This window comes from Dasypus novemcinctus, chromosome 21 (genome assembly GCF_030445035.2).
Source record: "Dasypus novemcinctus isolate mDasNov1 chromosome 21, mDasNov1.1.hap2, whole genome shotgun sequence".
In the NCBI taxonomy this organism is placed as follows: Eukaryota; Metazoa; Chordata; class Mammalia; order Cingulata; family Dasypodidae; genus Dasypus; species Dasypus novemcinctus.
Genome location: NC_080693.1, coordinates 27,725,511 through 27,750,132, shown reverse-complemented (window position 1 = coordinate 27,750,132; position 24,622 = coordinate 27,725,511). Strand labels below are relative to the sequence as shown.

The following is a 24,622-nucleotide window of genomic DNA, read 5'->3' as shown; positions in this document are numbered from 1 at the left end:
TCTCACCCACCCCCACCCAGGTGCATTCCGGTGTGGTGATTGCAATACCCTAGGGGTGCCTGTCTGCCCTAGGTTGGGACAGTAGGCCATGAGAAGGGTAGATGTCTGCCTCTACTTCCCTCTCCCTGCTGGCCATGCATGTTGGTGGTCTAGGGGCTGGCTGCAGGGGGAATCTGGCTGCTGGTAGGCCAGCCTTCCCAGAATTCCCGATCCTGTGGAGGAGAGACACAGACTGTTTGGTTATATTGCCTTTCTTACATCCCAGCCCCCAAGTGACCACATTCTTGCCATCCCTCAGGTCCAGGACACCCAGCTCTGGGAAGCAAAAAAGGCAGAGCTGGAGGGGGCCTTCAGCGTGGTTGAGTGCAACTTCCCATTGGACAGATGAGGAAAATCAAGGCGAAGGCAGGTGGCGGTGGAACTGGTCCCAAAACATGGAGCAATAGAGGCAGCAGCAGGGCCTGGAGACCAGATGCCAAAGGTCTGGCCCCTCGTCCTTTGGCCACAGATCCTTGGGGGCTCAGATTGGTTGATGACTGGCTCTTGGGACTGGGGTCTGATGATCTGAGTACTGGAGACCCCAGTTCTCTGACTCCAGCTTCATCTTGGGGGCCTGGGGGAGAGGGGAGCGGTGGGTGGGGGTGGACTCGAGGAAGGTGTTCGAGAGGGAAGGGCACTGGCCTTTGCTGAGTCTGGCCCTATGCTGGACCTTGAGGGTTGGTGCAGACAGAGGGGCGGGTCCTGAAAACAGAGGCTTCTGTGGAAGACAGGAGGTCTGTGTGGAAGAAGTGACCTTGGGTTTGTTCTCGACCCAGCCTAGAGATTACAAAAGATTTTTTAAAATTGTTTTTTTATTTTTAAAAGATACATAGATCACATAAAATGTTACTTTAACAAATATGGGAGGTTCCCCTCTGTTCCACTTCCCACACCCCCCACTTTTCCCACATCAACAACTTCTTTCATTAGTGTGGTCCATTCATTGCATTTGATGAATACATTTTGGAGCACTGCTATGCAGATGGATTATAGTTTATGTTGTAGTTTACACTCTCTCCCATTCTATTCAGTGGGTTATGGCAGGATATATAATGCCTTGCATCTGTCCCTGCAATATCATTCAGGACAACTCCAAGTCCCGAAAATGCCCCCATATCACACCTCCTTTTCCCTCTCCCTGCCTTCAGCAACTCCAGTGGGCACTGTCTCCACATCAGTGATACAATTTCTTCCACTGCTGGAATCACAATAATTCTATAGTACAACACCAGTAAGTCCACTCTAGTCCGTATTTTATCCCTCTATCCTGAGGACCCTGGGATGATGATGCCTACTCCACATCTCAGTTGACCGGGGGTTTTAATTCCACATGACTGGTGAATGGGACTCTCATGCCCACAGTTGTAGACTCTTTCAGTTCCTTGGTGCGGTGGTTGTCTATCCACTCCTCCCTGTCAGCTGACCTAGGTAAATCCAATGAACTGGAGAGTAGGTGCTGCAACACTGCTGAGGCTCAGGGCCCAGTTGGCGCATGGACAGCCCAGAGATTCAAGTCTCCTGGGCATACACCAACCCCAGTACCAACCACAGGTTCAATAAAAAGAACAGAAAAGGCATGTGTAGAGACATCATGTATGAGTCCAACTCCATCACACTCAGGAGCACAAATTTCAAAGTAGGGCCCACTGGCAAGGCACCAAACTCTGAAGCCATCTGCCATGACTGTAGGCTCTGGGTGTCTCCATAGGCCTCAGGAGGACCTCTACCTGGGGTTGTATCTACCTTGGCTGTCTATGAGATCTTGCTGAGACATGCATAAATGTGACCCATCTGATGACTTCCCGACTCTTTCCGAAGTCTTTTAGCCATATAAATTAATTTATCTTTACCATTTCCCCCTTTTATTCAAGGTCTTTTTCCAGTTGTATCACCAGCCAGTGCTTGGTAGTAATCCCTCAGTGCCAGGGAGGCTCATCCCTGGGAGTCATGTCCCATGCTGAGGGGAAGGTAATGCATTTTATATGCTGAGTTTGGCTTAGAGAGAGGCCACATTTGAGCAACATGGAGGCTCTCAGGAGATAACTCTTAGGCACCCTGCAACACTAGACCAATTTGAAATTTCAAGTGCAACAGGCTTATATGCATAGTTATCAGTATCAAGGGCCCATCATTGGACCATCCTTCTTCACTGGTCATTGCTGTTCCATTGGGGAATGTGGTTCCAGGATGGGAACCCAGCACTCCCTCAGTTGTTGTTTGTATTTCTACCCACTGTGTCAATACCCAACAAACATCTGAACATATCTATATGCCCTATATGCATGCCCAGGTGAACTCCCTCCCATGCATCCCCCACCAATGACACCCCACACCAATGCTCCTCCCCTGCCATAGTTGAACCCCTCTGTGATCTAAAACTTCTTCAAAAATGAAGCCCAATCTGAAAATGGTAGTCTAGGTATGTAAATGCCAATTAACAGAATGCTAGAGAATATTCTAGGAACAGAACAGAACAGTAAACCAAGAGGTGGATGAGAATGGTGGTTGATGGTACAGATGCAAGAGTGTCCTTTGTTAGCTAAAGCAAATATACATCACTATTACAGGGTGGTGGGAATGTGGAGATGCATGGGAAAGATACAACTGGAGTGAATATGGACTGTGGTTAGCAGTAATAATATAATATTCTTGCATCTATGCCAAAGATATACTGTGTTGATAATGGGGCAATATGGAAAATGTGTGCCAAATGTACACTATGGATGTGGTAACAATCAGATATTATATTATTTGTAACAAATATTCAACCACAGTGTGGTGTGTTGATAGAAGGGTGTTAATTGGGAATTCTGCACATGCGCATTATTGTTTTATAAGTTTATAACTTCTGTCATAAAAAAAATTTAAAAAATAATAATAGAGTGGGTTGGGGGAAAAATACACCAAATATAAGATAAGGACTATAATTAGTAGTAAGATTTTGACAATGCTCTTTCATAATTTGTAACAAACTTCTCACGACAATGAAAGGTGTCAGTGGAAGGTTGATGTATGGAACCCCTCTATGATGTTATACATGTTTGCTTTGTAAGTTCACAACTTTTACTATATACTTATTGTTTGAGTGTTCATATATAAATTATATAAAGATAATAATAATAGCGGGGTTGGGGGAAAATACTTTGGTTAGTAGTAATAGTTTGACAGTGCTCTTCAATCTTTAGTTAAAATTGTTTAACAATAATGCAAAGTATTGGTGGTAGGGTGAGGTGTGAGAGTCCTGTATAATGTTATGTATGTTTGTTTTGGAAGTTCACAACTATTACTGTACACTTATTGTTTATGTATGTTTATGTATGAGTGAGATACTTTAACAAATTATAAAAAGTTGAAAAAAAAATGAAACCTAATATATTGCCAAATTCAATTAATAGGAAAATAAAATAGTAATGATAGGTTTAAACCTTAGACATGAAATACATAATAATTTAGAAAAACTAAAATAAAGTTAAAAAATTGAGATATTAAAAAAGTGAAAAATACCATAAAAATTTTTTTTGACGTTTTGCCAGTCATAACTGTAATAGGTGTTGTCCTGTATAAACAGTGTCAAGGCAACCACTTCCGTTTCTTCCTCAGTGTCTTACCCCTTTTTATTTTTCATTATGCCTTCAAAGAAGTTTTAGGTCACATTAAAGTCACATATAGAATATAGGCGACGCCCATATACCCAACATCCCCCCCTTCCCCCCCTTCCCCACCAATGATCTTTTTCCATGTGGATGTTACATTTGCTACAACTGATGCACAAATATTGAAACATAGCTGCTAACCGTGGTCAGTAGTTTACATTATGGTTTACATTTTAGAAAGTAAACTTTTATGAATTTTTGGTGAAATTTAACGTGGCCTGTATCCATCATTGCATGATCATGCAGAACACTTCCATTGCACCCCTATTACCCCCTCTTCCATCTAGTCTATTCCTCTCTCCCCCTCCCCTCGGGGCCCACGGTGACAACCAAGCTTCACTGCTTGAAGGAGAAGATTCATAGATACTTGTAACAATGCTGAACTCTTGACACTCTAGTCTCTCCTACCCCATTGGGAGCCACCTATGCTCTCGAGAGACACCCTCCGTCTTCTGAGAACATCACGCCTCCCAGGATGGGGGTACAACATCTTCCCACTCACTGTATGGGTCTCCACCCACTGATATAACACACTCCCTAGAAGACTGCCCCAGGTGCATCCTGGGCCAAATGCCCCAGATCAAACACCCTAAACCAGTGACCCTTCCTTGTTATATTGTCAAAAGAGTTTTCTCAACATTGCAGTTTCATCCACATACCCACCAGTCCCCGAGTTCACCTGCTCCACCCCAACCCTCCCCCCATTCCATGGCCCATCTGACTCATCCTCCTAGCTCTAGTCCAAGTGAGGGTGGAAGAGCCCGGCTGGCACTCCAGGCAGGAATGTTTTCATTGGTGCGGGGGAAGGTGTGGAGTCGTGCTGTGCAGGTGGATTCAGAAAAGTGAGTCGGCTGATGGAGGGGAGGCGGGAAGCGGCAGGAGAAGGCTGGCGAGGTAGGCGGGGGCCGTTTTACGCAGGTACTTGCCTGTCAGGCTCAGAATTTGGTGATGCTTTAGAATGATTAATCTGGCAACGTGGGAGGCAGAGAAATCAGACAGATCAATGAGGATGCTGGGGAGGTATTTGTTGAGACAAGAGCTTCCTTCTGCTGCGGGTGGGCATGGGGTGTAAATTAGAATGTACAACCTTGCTGCAAAGCAATCAGGCAGTAAACATTGGGAGCCTTAATGAGTTTCCTAAGTTTTAACCCAGAATTCTCCTGTGGGTGTATTATAAGGACATCATCTGAAATGTTGAGAGAGCTTTGACCACAAAGATGTTCATTGCAGCAGTAATTATAGTGGTGAAATTTTGAAACAGTCCACCAAAAGGATCGTTTGAAAGCAAACCGTGATATATCCTCTCAACAGAATATTGTATCTCTGTTGGAATGATGTTTACAGAGGTTTTGTGACTTTATGGGGTAATTATTTATTCTTCGACATGAAGTACAGAAAGTATTCTGTGCTTCTTTATCATTGACACATGGTTTTGATGAGCCAGCCATTGAGCCAGCTATGGGGACTAATGAGATAAATGACAAGCTACTGGCCCTCAAAGAGCTACTTTGATTGATTTTAATACGCCAAAAAAAATGAGTATAGAAATATATAAAATGTAATCAATTGTTTTTTCATAGCGATGGGATTATAAGGGATCTTTTTTCCTTTTTATACACTTTAGTGTTCTCCAAATTTTCTATAAGGAGCTTGTATTACTTTCTTTTTTTTTTTTTTTAAAGATTTATTTATTTATTTAATTTCCCCCCCTCCCCTGGTTGTCTGTTCTTGGTGTCTATTTGCTGCGTCTTGTTTCTTTGTCTGCTTCTGTTGTCGTCAGCGGCAGGGGAAGTATGGGCGGCGCCATTCCTGGGCAGGCTGCTCTTTCTTTTCACGCTGGGCGGCTTTCCTCACGGGCGCACTCCTTGCACGTGGGGCTCCCCCACGCGGGGGACACTCTTGCGTGGCACGGCACTCCTTGCGCGCATCAGCGCTGCGCATGGCCAGCTGCACACAGGTCAAGGAGGCCCGGGGTTTGAACCGCGGACCTCCCATATGGTAGACGGACGCCCTAACCACTGGGCCAAAGTCCGTTTCCCGTATTACTTTCATAATATAGAAAGAAATGTTTTCCATTAAAAAGAAATAAACTGTTGCAATAGTATACCAAGAGATAGGAAGAGTTCTGCATTCGGGCAGTGGGGTGGGGGCTTCATTTACTTATTCAACAAATATTGGTTGCAGAGCTTTGTTCTAAGCCCGGGGACACACCATGAGCAACACAGAAATCCCCGCCAGCATGGAGTCTAACTTCTGGTGGAGAGGGAGGGAATAGATCCCGCAGAACTTTGTGACCTTGAGCGTGGGGACGAGGGAGGACAGAGAGTAGTGTCTGACTCCCATGTCTGTAGGTAGAGCAGGTGCTGCAGGAAGAGCAGCGGTTTCAGGACATTCACTTTGGCCGTGGTGAGAGGGAGGGAGCTGGTGGACATCCAGGGGCAGTGGGATACGTGGATCAAGAGCCTAGAAGAGGTGTGGGCTAGAGGTAGAGATGTGGCAGTTACCTGCAAGGATGTGATGTCCACCCCTGACCCTCAGAGGACAGAAAATGTGCATAGAGAAAGACAACGGCAGGCAAGCAGCTGCTTTGCGAAGGTGGGAGGAAAAAGACGTGGAGGAGGAGCCAGGCCTTACCTTCCCCAGGTGCAGACCTCATGGCTCCATGCTTGGCTTTGCAGAAAGGGCCAAGAGCTGACTACGGCAGGGATGGGGGAGGCATGCAGGGAAGTAGCTCTTCCCATCCCCAGCTCTGGGGAGAGGAGAAGCTCGAGAACAGAGGCCGTGGCCTCCCCGGGAACCGTGGTGTCTAGCCAACAGTGACATGGGGAATGTGTGCTCAGGTTTCTTTTCTTTTTCTGCAGGAGAAGGCACTGCACCCTGCACATCCAGCATCCTCCAGGAGAAGCAGCGTGAGTTAAGCTTGACCCTGGGAGTCTTTGCTTCCCCTGGGATGGGCCTGTGCCCCCTGGACCTGAAGCCCCTCTTGGGTCCATTCAGGTCACCACCTTGCCCGCAGGTGGGATCCAAGGACCTGGGTCACTCGCCTGGGTTTGGGACATTCTCTGCTCCATGCACTGAGCTCCTTGGGTTCCCAGATTCCCCCAGACTTGGCAGCTCTGGTTTCAGACCAGAGTGAGGGGCCTGAGGCTGGTGGGGTGGGAAGGGGAGCTCAGCAGAGCAGACAGGCCCACGGAAAAGTGTGTCATTTGCGTGTGGCAGAAAGAGAGAAGGACGGGGTGGGGGCAAGCCCTCGTGTGCCTTTGAGATGCTCTCCTTTGGGTGATGTGACATCCAGAAACCACAGGTGGTGGTGGTCAGGGGTCAGAGGCGCCTTGTTCGAGGCTGCCAGAGGACACGTAAAGAGGCCACCTGCAGCTCCTGGAGCTGCCAGTTGAGCTCCTGGGCCTCCCAAGCCCCAGCTTTCCTTCTGCCTAGGGCTCCTCAGGGGAAGGAGCACAGCGTTGGACCTGAGAGAGATCTGGGGAAGATAAGTCTTCTCTGGAGGTTCTGGGTGGACTTGGGGGGCGGTGTCTGCACAGAGTGCGCTTGCTCTTGGTGGTATTGAGTTTCCCAAGAGCCTGGGGCAGGAGAGCGGGGTGTCCGTGTGTTGGAGGAGAGGGCTCCGGACTTCTCCTCCTCTCTCATGTTATTTAGAGCTGTGGCTGTGACTTTGGGAGACTCAGCCCGCCTGCCCTTCACCTCCCCAGGCACGAGCCTGAGGCCTTGCTCCGGGCTCTTGGATTCCTCAGACGCTGTCCTGGGGTGCAGGGTGCCTGTCACGCGAGCCTTCGCTGGCCCAGGGTCCAGGCCTGCGCGGGTGTACAGGTCTCCTGGGACGCTTTCTAGGTTCTAACACTGGGGGGCAGTTCACAGACAAAGCGTCAGGGACCGGTAGGAGAAGCAGCTCCGTGAGGCCAGGCCAGGAGGGCAGGGGTGTGGGAAGGGCAGGGCGGCCAGGGGGCAGCTTTCCTTGAGGCCTCGGTGCAAGGAACTAGGCTCGGCGCCAGGAGGACGTCTCCACATTCCTCAGGAATGTAGGACAGGAAGAGAGCTCAGATCATTCCTTCCGGGCCTCTAGGAAGAGGAAACCACAGCTTCAAAGGGCAACACACAGCTACCTGACGTGGGGTTTGTCCCCACCACACCAAACCACAGCTCAGCTGTGCACAGACAAGTCGAATTGACGAGGTGTTTGGTGCCTTCTGGACCCGGCAGGAAAAACTGTGTCTAAGTAGGGGCAAAGTTATCATTATTATTTTTTAATTTGTTGGTTATAGATTTTAGTCAGAATTACATTGCTGAAGGCTGTCAGCAAATTCTGCTCTTTAAGCAGATTCTTACGTAGTAAAGAATAATAGTAGATGGACAGAAGAAATCTGGAGCTAAAATGGATGATCAACGATCATCTAGGCCAGCGGTTCCCAAGTAGAAGCCCAACGCTTTCAACCAGGAGAAGATAACACTGCCCTAACGTGTTTTTCCATAAGGTTGAGGATGTATTCCATGAAATACATTGATCGCTTTTTATCCCTTAGTTATGTCCTTCCTGCATTTTCTGGCATTACTTTTTCTTTTATGAACTGACAATGATAATCAATAGTAGTTTGTTTAGATTTAATCCCAAACTGGCAAAGTCTGCAACCCTGAATAATAATAATAAAAGAATAATAATAAAAATAAAAGAATGAAAGTAATGACTTACATTTGTAATGTGTTTGCCACTTACAGTGCCCATCTATGGGGTGGTACAGATTGCCCTGGATCAGGAGTCAGAAAATTCTGGCACTGGTGCTAAAGCGTTGGGGCTTAAAAAGTGTACAGGCCTGGGTTTGCAGCCCAGCTCCTTCGTTTACCAGCTGTGATGCTTCAGGCAAGTTACCGAAAGACCCTGAGCCTCGCTTTGCTCAGCTGCGGCAAGATGACCATAATGTTGACTTCCCAGTTGGCTGAGGGTCTCAGAGACAATATATGTACCGTGCCGAGCTCTGCAGCTGGCGCAGGTGGGTCTCCTTTATTACTGTCAGTTTCGATGAGCCTTGGCACCTGGAACACCTGGTGCAGCTGTGAGAGATGGCTCTTGTCATCGCCGGAAGCCCAGTCTCTGGACTCTCTGCAGGTCCTGTGGCTGCCCCAGTTATCTTCACATGTTTCTCCACGAGCTGAGCCCCAGAAAGGCCTCCTGAGCTGGCCAGAGAGCACTGGGCTTCTCGGGCGGTGAGCCGGGGCCTGAGACCTGCAGGGGTCTCTCAGCTCACTGGCAGGCAGGAGGGGGTCTCGGGGTGGGGGTGGGGGTCCTGGAGTCCTCTCTCGGGTGTGGCTGCCAGACAGACCAGTCTGCATCTCGCAGCTGGACAGGGGGCTGGTGGCCTGCCACCCCCGGCTTGTGCTTGTTTGGTGGGTTCTTGTTATTCACTGTGGTGATATTCTAGAAAGTCACCACAAATACTGAATTAGCATAGACTAAACAATTGCCCTAGGGGAAATACAGGGTGAGGTTCATGCGAGTCTCCCGTGACAACATTTTTGTCAACTGATCAATACATAGCCTTGTTTTAGGTGTGTTTCTGTTTAAAGACACCTATTTAATATGTATTCTTGATTCATTAACATTGAACTCCGGGCCTGCAGCCCAGCAATTCACATCCAAGGTGCATCGTGGCCCCTTTGCACTTAGGAAGACCAGACTGCACACCAGCACTTTGCTTGGGGCATTTTCAACTGCGAAATCACCTGCAAAAAAGCACAAAAAAATGTGAAAAGCATGGCACTAAATATACCGTGAAAAAGACACTTGTTTCCAGTGAGAGCTGAAACGAGAAGGCAGAGCGTGGCCTTGCTGGACCTCAGCTGGGAAGGTGCACACCAGGCAACTCAAATCTTCCACTGCTCTGTGCGTGTTTACAAATGACCATAGAAGTGCTGTGAATATTGATTTGGGGGTTACAAATAAATTTTAGCGAGTAGGCAAATACACAAATACGGAATCCGTGAATAACGAAGATAGATGGTCTTTGGAACCAGACTTGAGGAAGACGCAAGGGGTCCTTGCATGTGGGAGTGGGCGAGGGGCAGGAGGCTGCAGCCCCTCCCACTGGCTTGCTGTGCAGCCTCGGCTCCTCTGCAGTGCAGCCTCCCATCCCTTCTGTTCACATAGGCTCTTCCAGAGCTGATGTGCCAGGGCTCTCTGGTTTTCTGCTTCTGCCCCTTTGTCTCCTGGCTTCCTCTGGCTTCATCTCCCCTTCGTGTCTGCCTTGCTCGCACAGTAAACACACAGAAGTTTACTGCACGGCAGCAGGGCCTCCAGGGAACTGCCCGTCTGCCCGTTGACCCTCACTCCCGTTCTTCTGTCCGAAGTGAATGGTACCATTTCCCAGAAGCCTGAGGATCTGCCTAGACTTCTCCCTCTCCGTCACCTTCTGGAGCCCTGATGACGTCAGTGCGACCTCCGGCAGAGCTCTCTCGAATGCGTCCCTTTCTTTCGACACCTGTCCCTTCTCTGGTGGAGCCCCCCTCTCCTCCCTCCTGCACCGTGGCCTGCTCCTCCTCACTGCCCTCCCTGCTGCCAGGCTCTCACCTCCCGTTTCCTCCAGAGGGTCAGGGCCACCTTATTGGTAGCCCACTCTGGTCCTGATGACCCCCACTACCCTTCCAGAGTCCCCTCCAGTGAAGGAGGAAACTTGCCTCGTTCCCGTCAGCAATCCCCCTTCCCTTCCGCACGACTTCCGGGAGGTGTATGGAGCTCTGTCTCATGGACTAAGTGGGAGCCTGAGCAGCCCATGGTTCCCGAGGAGAGGACGGGGGCAGTCTCTGCGCAGAGGGGGTGGGAAGGGTTTTGGGCCTCCTGAGGGACTCCCTAGGGGCCCAGCGCTCTCGGCCTCTGCTCTCTGCTCCATTCCCCGATGCCTGGGTCGGGCTCGCCCCTTCCTGCTGTGACCAGCCATCATCCTAGGAAAGGCTGGGGGAGAGCTGGGGGTTCCCTGCCCACACCCCATCTAGGTGCAGCTCCTGGGAGAAGGCCCGATGCTCCCAGGCCTGAGGCTGCCTCACCCTCTCCATTCCTTTCCTGCCCATCTCACCCATCTTTGCAGCTCTGTGGGGTGTGGCTCTTGTCCCCTCTGTCCAGGCCCTTGTCCCCTCTGAGCCTTATGGCTCCCTGAGAGCTGGGGAGGCTGCAGGCACCACACCCCATTTCACAAGGAGAAAGCCCGGACTTCAAGGAAAGGCTCAAACCCAGCTCTTTCCATCCCTCAGTCTCCAGAGCTGGGGCCCACACCTGGTCTCAGCTCTCCTTTCCCTGCAGATTCTCCCTTCCATAGTCACCCCAGCTTCCTGGGGGAGGCGTCCCACTGTCGCTTGCATCACCCAGGTCCCCCCTTAAGAGCCAGCTCCATTAAACCCCTCAAAACCCTGGATCCAGGGTGTGCCCAGGGCAGGAAAGGGTTTGTGAGCGGGAGAGGGCTCCTCTACCCCGACCCCGTGCGGGGGGCGGATTCCGTGGAGGGAAGACTGAGCTCTTATGGCCCCTGCTGGAGTACAGGGAACTGCAGCGCAGACACGCTGCTTGTCAAATGGCTTTCCAGGACAGGGTCTGGCATAGGATGCAGGGGGCAGCCGGGGGCTGTCCCAGGTGTGGGAGGGTCTGCCCGTTAGAACGGGTGCTCAGTGGAGCTCTGGAACTGCAGGGTGAGCTGCACACAGAGAAAAACCTGCTCTCAGCCCCAGACCAAGACCAGAATGAGTCCCAAACCTGGTGCAGACTACCCCTTGACCTTCACCCCACACCGGGCTCTACCCTACCGCCAGCCGAGCCCTGGTCTGCCCCAGGCTGGCTCCTGACTCCAGCCCCAGCTGGACCCCCAACCCTGGCCTGGACTGAGCTGGGCTCAGAATGAATCCTGACGCCACTGACTAGCACAGAAAACGGTGAGGTTGTCCCGATGGACAGAGAGAGACGGTGCGGCTGGCTCGGCACCCTCCTCCCCACTGCAGGGAGGCAGCTCGGCCTCCCATCCTGCTCTCCAGGGTCGGCACCAGCCCAAAGCCCGGGACATCCAGCAAGGCGCTCCCCTCCTGCACACCCCGGCCCCACGGCCTGCCGGGGCGCGGCGCGAGCGCGGTGCGGGAAGCCCCTTGCCCACGGCTGGCCTCCCGCTCCTCTGCCTGGTAACTGGTGTCTTTTCCTGGCCTGTGTGGGCAGCTTGCTGAGCACAGCTGCAGACGGGCTATATTTAGCCGGCTTTAATGAGCTCAGGGTGGCAGACGGCCGCCTTGGGAGCACTTTTCTTGTGTGTGTGCGTGTATGGTTATGCTCGGCACGGCCCGCCTGTGTGAGTGTGCCCATGCGCTTGTGTACAAGCTTTAGGCGTATGCCAATGTGTTCGTGTGTTCATTTACATGCAGCCTAAGCGTGTGTCTACATGCACACATGTGAGCCTATCTGCATAGTGTCTGTGCCTCACGGGGACGTGAACGGTTTCAGCCACTTATAAGGGTGCAAAGTGGGAACAAATCATTCATTCATTCATCATCCATTTGTTTTAACAAATATTTAATGAGCATCTTTTATACCTCAGCACCTTGATAGCTCTGGGAATAAAATGGAACCAAAGCAGACCCAGTGCCAGCTCTTAAGGAGCTTAAGGGCTGAGGGCTGGGGGAGTGGAAGACTAAGAGTATCCGATCTGCCCCTGTAAGAGAGGTCCGTGGTGCTTTGGGGGGTGAGGGGGTGAGGGTAGAAGGCCTGTGGGGGGAAGGGGCAGCGAAGGTTCTGTAGAAAATACCTAGGTCCTGAGGCCATGGGGGGAAGGGTCCAGCCATAGAGAGCAAATTGTGCAAAGACCCTGTGGTTTGAGAGGGAAGTGGGATGTCTGAAAATTGTTGAAAAGGCCAATGTGGCTGAACTCGGGGCGTGGGGAGAGGTGGAAGGTGAGGCTGGAGAGGTGGGAAGGGGCATGGGCTGCGGGGGGCCGGGGGCGGTGGGTTGGGGCAGACCACACAGGGCTTTGGTTAGGGTGGGGGAAGCCAAAGGAGAGAATGGGGTGGGGTGACGTGATAAGAATTGTGCAGAGTAACTGGATTTCAGGCCACGACTCAGTCAGGGTCCCAGCCGGGAAAGGAAGGGGCACACAAACCTTCCTTGGAGGAGGGCTTAGGACCAGGACTTTGTTCACAAGTGAATGCAGTCTTAAGGACATCCAGAAGGCACAGGGGGGTACTTCCCACACTTGCAGGTAGCTGCCTGCTGCCCCAGGCAGCTGTGGCTTTCCTTAGGGGGACCGGACTCTGGTGGCCTGGCCGAGGAGGGAGCCCCCCTCTCCACGCTTGCCCTTGGTGCCGCCCGCTGGCCAGCACTAACCGAAAGCTGGAGGGCAAGGGCTCCTCACCCCGGCCACCCAGAGCGGGGCCCAGAGCGGGGCCGAGAGGGTGGATCTGGAGGGGCGAATGGAGAGCACACAGCGCAGTCCACCGACTTACCCGTGAAAGACCGGCACTTTTGTTTGTTTAGTTTTCTGTGAGCCAAGGTAACTTTACCTCCCTGGTGGGGAGGGTGAGAGATTGCCCCTCCGTGGTTCTAGAGGCTTCTCCTTTCCTCATTCTCCTGTGTGGGTGTCTTGCCCAACACCTTGGCGGGGTATGATGTGTGTGCAGGCGCCGCGTGCCGCGGGACCCGGCCTGGGGGTCCCTTTTGTCCTGCTCTGCTGCTCCAGGCCTCGGTCCAGCGTCCCTGGGGCACAGGTGGCCAGGCCCTCGGGGCTGCTGTCCTTCCGGCAGTGAGGACGCCTGGGCTGTGAGCCTGGGGTGGGCAGAGGGGAGCCCCTCCCAGCCTGAGGGCATCTCTGTCTCCTCCGATCCTTTTCTCCTGGGAACAGGAGGGCTTTTGGAAACAAAAGCCGGGAAGCTCTGCCACGGACCTTCCCTCAAAGCTTTCCCAGAGGCAAAGAAGCCAACGCAGGGAGAAAATACGGATTTGTTTTTCAAAAAAACCACCCTGCTAAATGCATTTTTAAAACTTCTTATTTTTCATCTCTCTTTTGAATAGGTAATACATGTGCATTGTATAAACTTCAAAAGGAACAAAAGATGAACAGTATATCTTCCTCCCCTGTCTCCCAGCTCATTCAGTCCCTCTCCCCTGAAGCAATGATTATTTCTGTTTCCTATATATCATTCCAGAGATATTTTCTGCTTATATGAACATATCCATAAATACGAATATATATATATATATACGAGCCCACACAAATGGTGCATGTGATGCATTCCATTCTGCACTTTGCTTTCCTCAGATTATAATATGTGGTTTTATTACTATCTCAATACATTTAGAGGCACATTATTCTTTGTCAAGAATGTGCATATTTTACTGTGGTATTGTTACTGGATGGCTCTGGTTTCTGGGCTTCTAGGTTCTTGGCTTAGCCGCATATAAGCATTTCAGGGGGAGCAGATGTGGCTCAAGCAGTTGAGCTCCCATCTCCCACTTGGGAGGTCCTGGGTTCAGTTCCTGGTGCCTCCTGGAAAAACAAAAACAAACAACCAGCGGAAAAAAAAAAAAAAAAAGAAAAGCCAGCTCAGGAGAGCCAAGGTGGCTCAGTAGTTGAGCGCTGGCTTCCCACATACGAGGTCCCGGGTTCAATTCCTGGCCTCCTGGTACCTAAAAAAAAAAAAAGGAGAATTTAAGGACATTCCATAGGATAGGCAAGGGAGTAAAGAGTTTAATAAGAAATAAGAAAATAAGAATAGTACATTGTCCCTTCTGAGTCACGGACAATCGGTGTACTGCAGGGTGAGTTGCACATGTGGGACACCAGGTCAGGGTTTTTTAAAGTCCGTTTGCTGTTCTGATTGGTTGCCCCACCCGTCATTTCTCAGGGGGCCAATGGTGAGGTCTTTTGAGGTTATCCAGAGCTTTCCCTGGACCCCAAATGGGATTCTCATTCCAATGAGTTTCTTGTTCCAAATGGGATTTTCGTTCCAAATAAGATTCTCATTCCAGGGTCCTGCAGGATGCCTCAGGACATTTCTGGGTGGGGTCTCATGGCCATGTGGGCTGTAGGCCATGCTGTCTGCCGGGTCTTCAGCTGTGACCCAAGTTTTCCCTTTCCCTATACTAACCTGCCTCAGTGTGATTTATTAGCTAGTCCCCAATTGATGGACATCTAGGCTACTTCCCGTCACTGCAGCAATGGTTAGTGTTGCACATATGTCAGTCTTGCACGTGGAATTAGAATTGCCACGTCAAAGGGCATGTGCAGTTTCTATTTTGAAAGACATTGCCAAATTGCCCTCCATGGGGGCTGGGTTTCACTCTCACCAGCAATGAATGGAAAGGATCTGTTTTCCCCACCCTGGCCAAGTACAGTGTTTATTGGACTTTTTGATTATTTGCCAAGCTGAGAGGAGGAAAAAAAAAAGTGTTTTGGGTAATTTCCATGAGCAATTGTCTTATTCGGGGTCCTGAGGCTAAGCATCTTTTCATACGTTTGAGAGCTCAGTGCTTCCAGTTCTTTTTGTGGCACCCACGTGCGTACTGAAGGGCTTAGCCTGTGGGAGTGTGTGGGTTGCAGCATGCCGTTGTGCTCCGTTGTGTGTGTGCTGACTGCCCAGAGACCTGCAGGGCGCCCCTTGCAGGCAGGGCCTGGGCGGACCTGACAGGAGGATAGGACCCAAAGGTCCAAGTGAGCTGGGAGTCATGCTTGATTCTCTCACTCCTGACCACAGCCTCTCTTTCCTGCTTCATCCCTCCCAGGGCTCACTCTGAGGGGCTGGGCTGGAGTGTAGGGGCATTTGAAAGAGCGAAGAGACCTCTGCCTCTCTGTCTTTGCCTTTCTTCAGGAGGATGAAAGAATCCTGGCCTGGTGACCTGGGTTCAAATCTCCACCTCTTCACTTACATCCTCAGATAAGTCCTGAGCCTCGGTTTTCTCATCTGTGTGATGGGGAGAGCACCCCCGACTCAGGATTACTGTGAAGTTTACTTGAGACTCTGTTGAGGATTAGAAACCCAAGGCAGATCTTAGGAGGGCTGTGCTTATTACAGAGGATTCGCCAGGGCAGCGGAGGCCACCCCCGTCTAGCATCGCTGTGTAGTGAGCGGCAGGACGGTTTTCTTGAGGTCGTCTATCTGGAAACTTTGCTGGGCCTGACTCAAGATGGAGACACCCCTGGGTTCCTCCAAAAGCAGGAGCTCCGCGGAGCAATCCCCACCCTCACTTGCCAACAGCATGTTTTGACGCGGCAGGTGTGGGGCCCCGAGGTTTGGGACTCCGCCTGGGCGGGCGCCTCTGTGACAGGTCCACTGGGCTCCTGGAGGTCTAAACAACACGATGCTGGCCTCGGTAGCCAGGTGCATCAGGCTGATGGGCCTGGATTCTGCCGCTGGCAGGATTAAGGAGACACAGGAGGGACCTTGGGCCAGGTCCCTCCCCAGCCTCCCTGCTAAGCGGCCAGTTACGTAACTTGCTTGTATAACCTCGGTGGAGAACTCCCTGCCTCCAGGTCAGCGCGGGCCCTTCTGGAAACGTAAACATTTCCTAAGTTGTGCTGACACTTGAAACCAACTCCCCTTTGTCCTGGCTCTGCCGTCGGTTCCCTTGATCCAAACACTGTTCGACAGGAACCTGCAGGCCGCGACCCTGAGCCCCCTACAGCTTCCCTGCCTGCTCCTCAGGCTCCAGACTGGCTCTCACGGTGGCCTCGGCTCCGGGGCGCTGCGCAGGAGTGTGCCCTCATTCTGAGCTGTGGGCCCTGCCCGGTTCACGGGCCTCAGAGCTTAAGCACTGCCTTCGGCAGCCCTGCACCCTGGCTCAGGCTGTCGGCAGGCTTTGGTCACGTGGCTGGGCTTGGTCACAGGACCTCGTTCTCGGTCATGTGACTCGGCACTGCTCCTGTGACCCTGGTGGATGGAGAGATCCTTGAAGGCACGTGGTGCTATATCTGATTCGTCTGCATTTTCAGCCCTGGTCCAGGCTGGGCAGTAACAAATAGAGACGGAGTTGGCAAGTGATGTCCAGGAGCTTAATTTTACACGTACCGTGTTTCAGATTTATCCTGTTCCTTCTGTAAGCTTTTCTTTTCCTTTAACATTCCCACGATAGCCTGCCAGCTCACGGAGGGCAGGAGGACATAGTGTTTGCTTCTAAAGTAGCAGATTGTGATTTAATAGTGTTTCCGTTGTCAGCATGGCACAGGCTTGTATTGCCTATTCAATAAATAAATTGATAAATATTTTTAAAGGAAAGAAATATGTGCTTACTTAGGAAAAACAGAAAAATAGAAAGTAAATTCATTTTTTTTTTAAAGGAAAAACTCTTTGTTCATTATCCCACCATCCAGAGAAAAACACAGCAAACATTTTGGTGTATTTCCTTCCAGTATCCCACTCCCCACTCCCACCTCAGTCCTTATTTTCCACAAATTTGGGAGCTGGGACACCTGCAGAGGAGGGTGGCATGCAGTCTGACTGGTGAACAAGTTCAGTCAGTGGCTTTTATTTATTATTTTTGAACAAATCAATTTTATTGAAACATAGTAATAAAGCATACCATTCATCCAAAGTGTACAATCAATGGTATTTGGTATAATCACATAGTTGGGCTTTCATCACTTCAATCACTATTAGAGCATTTTCATTATTTCAATAATAATAAACAACAACAAAAACCAGGCAAACAAAAAAACTCTTCGTCTCTCAATCTCTCTGTTTTCCCTGCTATACATACCCGCTGTTTCTGGCTATTCTTGTACAATTATTTATTTATTAAGCCATTTTACTGAGATATAGTCACATACCATAGATCTCTATCCAAAGTGTATAATCAATGGTTTTTAGTATAATCACATTGTTGTGCTGTCATCATCTCAAAAAAATTTTAGAACAATTTCATTACTCCATAAACAAAAATTCCACACCCCTTAGCAGTCCTTCCCCATAAGTGGCTTTTGTGCCCTGTGGAGCCCTCAGGCACTGGGGGTGGCATAGAGAAGTGGGAATCTGGCCCCCCAACCTACCCCCTGACCTGCGCAGCCAGAGCCAGTCCACTTTCATCTGTTTTGTGGATTGGTCTCCTAAGGAAAATTTTGGTGGATAAAAGGGTTTCATTGTTTAATAATAATAATAAAAAAGGTTTAAAACCACCACATGAGGGCCCATTGTCTCCCACTGTTTCATGCTGTTCCACCCCCATCTAGCTTTTGGTTATTGGTACCATTTCTGTTTGGGTCCCACCCAGAAATCTGTTAAGTGCCAGGGCTTGGAGCCTTCTCGTGCTGCCTCCCACCGCACTAATCCCTGCCTCAGAGCTGCTGTCACGAGAGTCGTGGGTTCCCTGGATGGTTTCTTGCCCTGCCGGCTCTCCCTCCTCCCCATACTCCCTCGGTGTTCCCTCGAGCTCCTGGGCTAGTGACCCGGCTCCACAAGCTAACGAGGGCAGGTTGGCAAGGTACGTTCCCAATGAACCTGTCGGAGCTGCTGCCTTTCTTTCTAAGTGCTCTCAGAACACAGGCTTGTTAATTTGCACCAGGATTTGGCTGGGAATTAACACCAGGCCCCTTTGAAGATCCAGATGACATTTGCCACCTGCAGTTTCTTGGTTCCTCTTCCTTTCTCCACAGACCCTCAGAGCAGCTTAGCCGTCGTGCCTGCAGTTCCCCTCTGGGTCCTGGAGACTTGCGCTCACGCAGGGCACCCGTCTCCTCGTGCTTGGACCCATAGACTCTCCCGGCTCTCTGAAGAGGGAATGTGGGCCACCTCCCTCGATCGGCAGCAGTGAGGAGAGGATGTATCCGAGGCCACCCTCTGACCAGGGTATCATTTCCTACCCAGAACTCTTTCCATGGCCTGTCTCCTCCTACGTGAGCGTCGTCTCCCGGTGGCTTTTCCGGGGGACTGGGAGCCGTGGTCTGAGCTCCCTGCTTGTTGCGGATGAGGCTTAGTTCTTCCAGTTTATCGCCCCATCTCACACCAGAGCAAGCCTTAACAAAGACATCAGAGTCATAAAAAAAGAAAGGTGTGTTTATGCCTGCGTGTACTCCCGTGTGCTCACAGAGGACTTGACAGTTCTGTAGCCTTCTGAGGACATGCCACATGGTCTGAAGCTGGGCCCAGCTGTGCTCAGCTGAGCCCAGGGGTGACTAATGGATGGGGGCGCCAGGGGCTGGTCGCAGGGGAAATGGCCTGGTCAGCTTTAGCCAGGGACACCCCCAGCAGCCCCCCTCGAGGGTTCCAGCAACTGGTGCAGGAGAGATGGAGAATGCTGGGCCTTTCAGTCAGGCGGGGTGCCGAGTGTGGGGCGGTGACCTTGGCTGTTGTCTCACGAGCAGCAGGGTGCATCAGAAATTAAAAGGAGTGATCATGATTTGTTCCTGTCCAAGGCTGTGATTAAGCAGAAAATAGCCTATATTCCTCAGCCGGCTAGAGGAGCCGAGGGGAGCTGGGTGGGCCACTGGCCCCTAAGCCAGGGTCGGGGCCGGCAGGGGTGCCGCGAGCAGATGCTGTGGTAGCCGGACTGCCTCACCACCTTTTCACAAACCTATTGTCACAAAACCAGCTGTGGGCCCCCCTCACCCCGAATCCGGGCGTGGCAGGAACCCTGCCTGAAGGGGGCCTTGCCAACAACGGGGCGGGAACAGGCAGCCTGCTGATGTGATTCGGGGGCTCCTCACATGCCTCCTACCACCCAGGCCCTCCAGTCCGCAGCTCCGGTCACCAGAGGCCCAGGCCACGGAGCCAGTGCCAGGCTGTTCTAGAACTCCTGTAGGTTTCCCGATGCCAGAGACCCTGGGAACTTTCAGGAAATGTGCTTCCCAGTGGGTGATGCATCTCTGAACCTGGTTTCTCCTGGGAACTTGGTTCATCGCGATGTCGCACATGCCGTATGCACCTCAGTCTTCATTTATAATACGTCTTCAGAAAAACGCCATGCTAGAGTCCTGAAAACTGATAAGCCCTGGCCCTGCTCTCAAGGGGCCCACGGTCGGAAGGGGAAATACACAAGTAACGCAGAGCAATAAGCCGGGCCCAGCTCAGCATGCTGTGGGAGCACAGAGGAGCACATCTCTGCCTGGGTAGATCTGCGAGGCTTTCTAGAGGTGGTGACACTTGATAGGGTTTTGAAGGACAAGTAGGAGTTTGCCAGTCAGGAGAGGGAGGAAGGGCTTTCCAGGCAGAGGGCTCAGCATGGGCAAAAGCATGGTAGAAAGAAAGTGTTAAGGCTTGTGGGGGAGTCGGGCAGAGCCCGTGGCCTCAGTGACGGAGTCAGAATGTCTCTGGTTTGTACAGGAGCACAGCATTTGTGAGCGAGGTGGCTTCTGGGCCTCTTGGTTACCTCTCTAGCGGCCAGAATCTGGAGGGCAGGCTGGGCCTCCCCTCCTGCCTCTCCCAGAGCAAAGCAATGCTGGCTCCTGTGGCTTGAAGGAAGGAAGCCACCCTCCACCGCCAAACAGCACGGGAGGCAAGACGTTGCCTTTGCTGGGAGGGAGTGAGGAAGGGCAAGCGCGGCCGTGGCCCGCCTCGGGCCTGTGGCTCCCATCCCCGCTGAGCCGGGGACTGCCGCCGCATCACCCGCATCTGGGATGCAGCACCTGCCCACCGTCCAGTGCCCAGGGCATCGCCTTTGCCCCAAGGGAGCCGACCACAGGCCCATGGAGGATGTGGGCGCCCCCGGGCCTGGGCCATCAGCGAGGGAGCAGGATCCAGCCCCCACCTCCCGGAGGGCATGGTGCCCGGGAGCCGGCAGGGCCCTCCTGTCTTCCCTGCGACTTATTTATAGCCTCCCTATGGTAATTTGTGGCAATCACAGCATTTAATCCTGTAATCACACTGCAAGCAGGCACCCAGCCCAGGGAGGCTGGGGAGCCAGCCAGGGCTCAGGGGAGGGACTGGGCGCCAGGGCAGGCGCGTGCGGAGGTGACAGTGTCCCCATCGGCCTCCACCCCATCTTGTCAGCTGTGGCCCCAGCTCTGTGTGCCCCCGATGCAGCCTAGTTAATAACAAAAGAGCAAGAATAGCAGCTCACATGTAAATAGCATTTACTAGCTTCCAAGCCCTGTTCTAAGCTCTTGATATCTATTAACTCATTTTTCCACCCTACAACCCTGAGGTGCTACCATTATCATGCCCATATGCCAGATGAGGAAACTGAGGCACAGGTCACGCAGCTGCAAAGGGTCAAGATTTGAACTCGCATTCCTCGCTTCTAACCACGCGCTCCCCAGCCCCAGAGGGGCGGGTCTCGCAGGCTCCGGGAGGCCCCCCCCCAGCCCCCCAGCACTCCTGAGTCCTCCCCTCGTGGCCCGCCCCTCGGACCGCACACCAGGCCACGCCTCCAGGAAGCAAGGCCACTCCATCCCCGGGAGCCTCCGGCCCTTTGCTCCCACACACGCTTTCCCTGCTGGCTTATTGGTTCACCCGCCCTGGAAAGGGCTCACGGGGGCGCAGATCTGGACTTTCATCTTCCAGGGGCCATTTAGCTGTTGACCTTCCGTTTCTTCTCCCACAGAAGGGAGATTGCCGTGTCTGCGCTCCTGGGAAGTTGTGCGGGTGGAAAGGACTGGCGAGCACGTTGTCAAACCCCTCGGTGCAGCAGGGACCCCTGTAGCTGTTTAGGAGCTCGCGCTGGGGTCCCTCCTGCCGGGTTCCTTCTTCTTAGGTACCGTGACCGGGGCCGGTCACCTAGGTTACTTGAGCCTCAGTCCCTAAAATAGGCCTAATAACAAGAAAATTTAAACCGGGAGGGTAATTATGGCGACTAGATGAGATAATATGGATAAAGCACTTAGTGCTTCGAGCATAATAAGTGCTGAAGAAAATTGAGACTTTACTCGATTTTTACTCTTTTCTTATCACACCGAGGGCAGGGCTCAGGGCTCCTCTGCCTTCTGCCCCTCAGAATCTAGCCAAGCCCAGGGTAAGATCTAAAAAAATAAGGCAAGGAAGGAGTCAGGCCTCAGAATAAGTTTTTTCTCCTCCTCATAAAAGTCAAACCCCTCCATCACTTAGGAAACGATTTCCTGTCTGTGTGGGCAGCAGCTGGAAGCTCATAAAGCAGTTACCCTTAGACCAGGGCTGTGTCTGTGAGGACAGAACAGTTCAGAAATGCACGTCCCTGTGGAGCAAAGCTTCTCGATTGGAATTCTTCGCAGGTGCACGGTCCCCTGGAGTTAGCAGTGGCTGAAGGGATGCTGACTTGGACACAGGCTGGCTAGGGCTGGCAGGCCCACCGGTACCCGCCACCTGCAGGGACATGCACAAAGCCCCCGCGAAGGACCTTGCCCCAGATAGGTGGGATGCCCAGCAGGGTCGGGTAGGCTCCTGGCAGGCGGTGGGAAAGTGTGACGGAAAGGGCCATTGTGGTCTGGAATGGGCTGCTTTAAGAGATAAGTGAGTTCCCCATCATTGAAGGCAAACAAGTGGTTCACAGTCAAGCTGTGTGGTTGAGTCACACAGAAGAAGCAGCACTTATCTCATGGTAGAGAAAGAAGAGGCGACGTCAGCTTGATGGAAGGAAGGATTCCTCAGTGTGGCAAGCTTCGTTTGGGCCATGGCCTTGTGTCTCTGTGGTCTTGCTCCACCTGGGACCTGGGAGTCCAATGTCATGACATTAGGATTTACATTTAGGTGTTAGATCAAGGGTCAACAAACTTTTCTGTAAGGGATCAGATAGTGAATATTTCAGCCATTGTGAATCTAAGTCTCTGTGGCAACGACTTAACTTTGCTGTTTAATAAAGCTTTATTTACAACAACAGGCAGAGGGCCGCATTTGGTCCATGGCCGCGGTTTACCAACCCCTGTGTTAGAGGAATGAGGGCTCATGGGAGGCTGCGTGCCGAGAAGCACTCCTGGAAGAGGCTGCTTGAACCCAGGAAGCTGAGAGAAGCCAGGGGGAGCCTTTCTGGCAGTGGCAGCTTCCCTGCAAAAGCTCATGGGCAAAGTCCCACCCTTCCCTGCATCGTGGTGCCATAATTCTTCATTGCCTTGCTGTACCTTTTCTGTGTGTGTGTGTGTGTTTGTGTGTGTGTGAACAGATCTATAACATGAAGTTGGTTATTTTAGCCATTTTTAGGAGGTTCAAGGGGTTGAACCCAGGACCTTGCACATGTGAAGCAGGTGCTCAACCACTGACCTGTACTTGCTCTGCCACCTTTTTTTAAAGTGTACAATTCAGTGGCATTGATTAATTTTATAATGTTGCATTATCAACACCTTCCATTATTAAATTTTTTTCATCATCCCAAGCAGAAACCCCTTAAGCAAAAACTCCCCATTTCCCTCTCTCCCCAGTTCCTGATCACCTTTAGCCTACTTTCTGTCTCTATGAATTTGCTTATTCCAGATTTTTCATATACACAGAATCACATAATATTAATCCTTTTATGTATGGCTTATTTCACTCTGCATAATGTGTTCAAAGTCATTCCTTGGATGGATATAACACATTTTGGACATTTCAGTTCTTTGGGGGTATGTATGAAAGAGTGAAATTGTCAGGTTATAAGGTTATTCTATGTTTAACTTTTTGGGGAACTGCCAAACTGTTTTCCACAGTGGCTGCACCATTTTATGTTCCCAGCAACAATGTATGAGGGCTCCAATTTCTTGCATCGTCCCCAGCACTTGATATTTTTCATTTTAAAAATAATAGCCATCCCAGTGGGTGTGAAGTGGTATTTCTAGTGGTTTTGTTTTGCATTTCCCTAATGGCTAATGATGTTGAGCATCTTTTCATGTGTTTATTGGCATATCTTCTTTGAAGAAATGTCTGTTCAAGTCCTTTACCTGTTTTTTTTAATGTGATTTTAAAAAATAATTTTATTTTGTACATTTAATAATTGAAAATATAAACAATTAAGAACTAAAGAGAAAACACAGTTGAATAAAAACATCCATTTCTCAATTAAATGTACTGGATACATATACATCTTTTTTGAATCATACAATATGTTACACAATGATTTTGGTTCATACTAATGCAATCATACAGTATTTGCCCTTTTGTGTCTGGCTTGCTTCACTCAACGTAATGTCCACCAGGTTCATCCGTGTTGTCATGTGCTTTACGACCTCATTTCTTCTTACAGCTGCATAATAGTCCATTGTGTAAATACACCACAGTTTGTTTATCCAATCATCTGTTGATGGACGCCTGGGTTGTTTCCAGCCTTTGGCTGTTGTGAATGACGCTGCTATGAACATCTGTGTGCAGATGTGTGCTCATGTCACTGCTCTCAGTTCTTCTGGGTGTATCCCTGGTAGTCTTTACCTGTTTTTAAACTGGGTTTTTGTCTTTTTGTTGTTGAGTTGTAGGCATTCTCTCTATATTCTGGATATTAAGTCCTTATCAGGTATATGGGTTCCAAATAATTTCTTCCATTTAGTAGGTTATACTTTCACTTTCTTGATCATGTCCTTTCATGTCAGCAGGGATTTAAAGAAATATTTTATCCAGCTCTTCTAGTTGGCCCAAATTACCACCCAAAAGTGAAAGTGGAAGTCTCCGGGTGCACTCTCATTGCTGCTGTTCTTGTGAAGAAGGGCAGGTCAGAGCCCCAGGGTCAGCCTCCCTAGCCACCCAGCCCCACTTGTCTCCATTTCGTTGGGAAGAGAAAGAGCTTGGTGTTGTGTTGGCCTCTGAGGCGGGGGATTGACTCTAACTCCAGCTCACCCGGAAGCCAAGGCCTCGCCTGCACCCCGTGGCCAGCGGGGCCCAGGGAGCGTCCAGTCTCTGGGGAGGCCTGCAGAGGCTCAGTTCTTCTGTCCCCTCCACAGGAGAGCTGTACCGGGTGTCCTTGAGAAGACAGAGGTTCCCCGCCCAGGGAAGCATTGAGATCCACGACGACAGTGAGGTGGGCTGAATCTCCGAGGGCCTCCGGGCCCACCTCCACGACCAGGGATTTAGGAAGAGCCCTGGGCTGGTGGACAGGCCGCCTTGTT

General features: G+C 51.0%; 1 protein-coding gene across 2 annotated transcripts in view; it reads left to right on the top strand.

The window, feature by feature from the left end:
• Nucleotides 1-24,622, top strand: part of PITPNM3 (PITPNM family member 3) — a 118,611-nt gene that overhangs the window by 47,440 nt on the left and 46,549 nt on the right. For both annotated transcript variants that reach the window (XM_058283732.2, XM_058283733.2), the window contains exons 4-5: nt 6,554-6,601; nt 24,458-24,534. In XM_058283732.2, the coding sequence (XP_058139715.1) occupies nt 6,554-6,601; nt 24,458-24,534 (125 nt within the window). The remainder of the gene's footprint in view (nt 1-6,553; nt 6,602-24,457; nt 24,535-24,622) is intronic.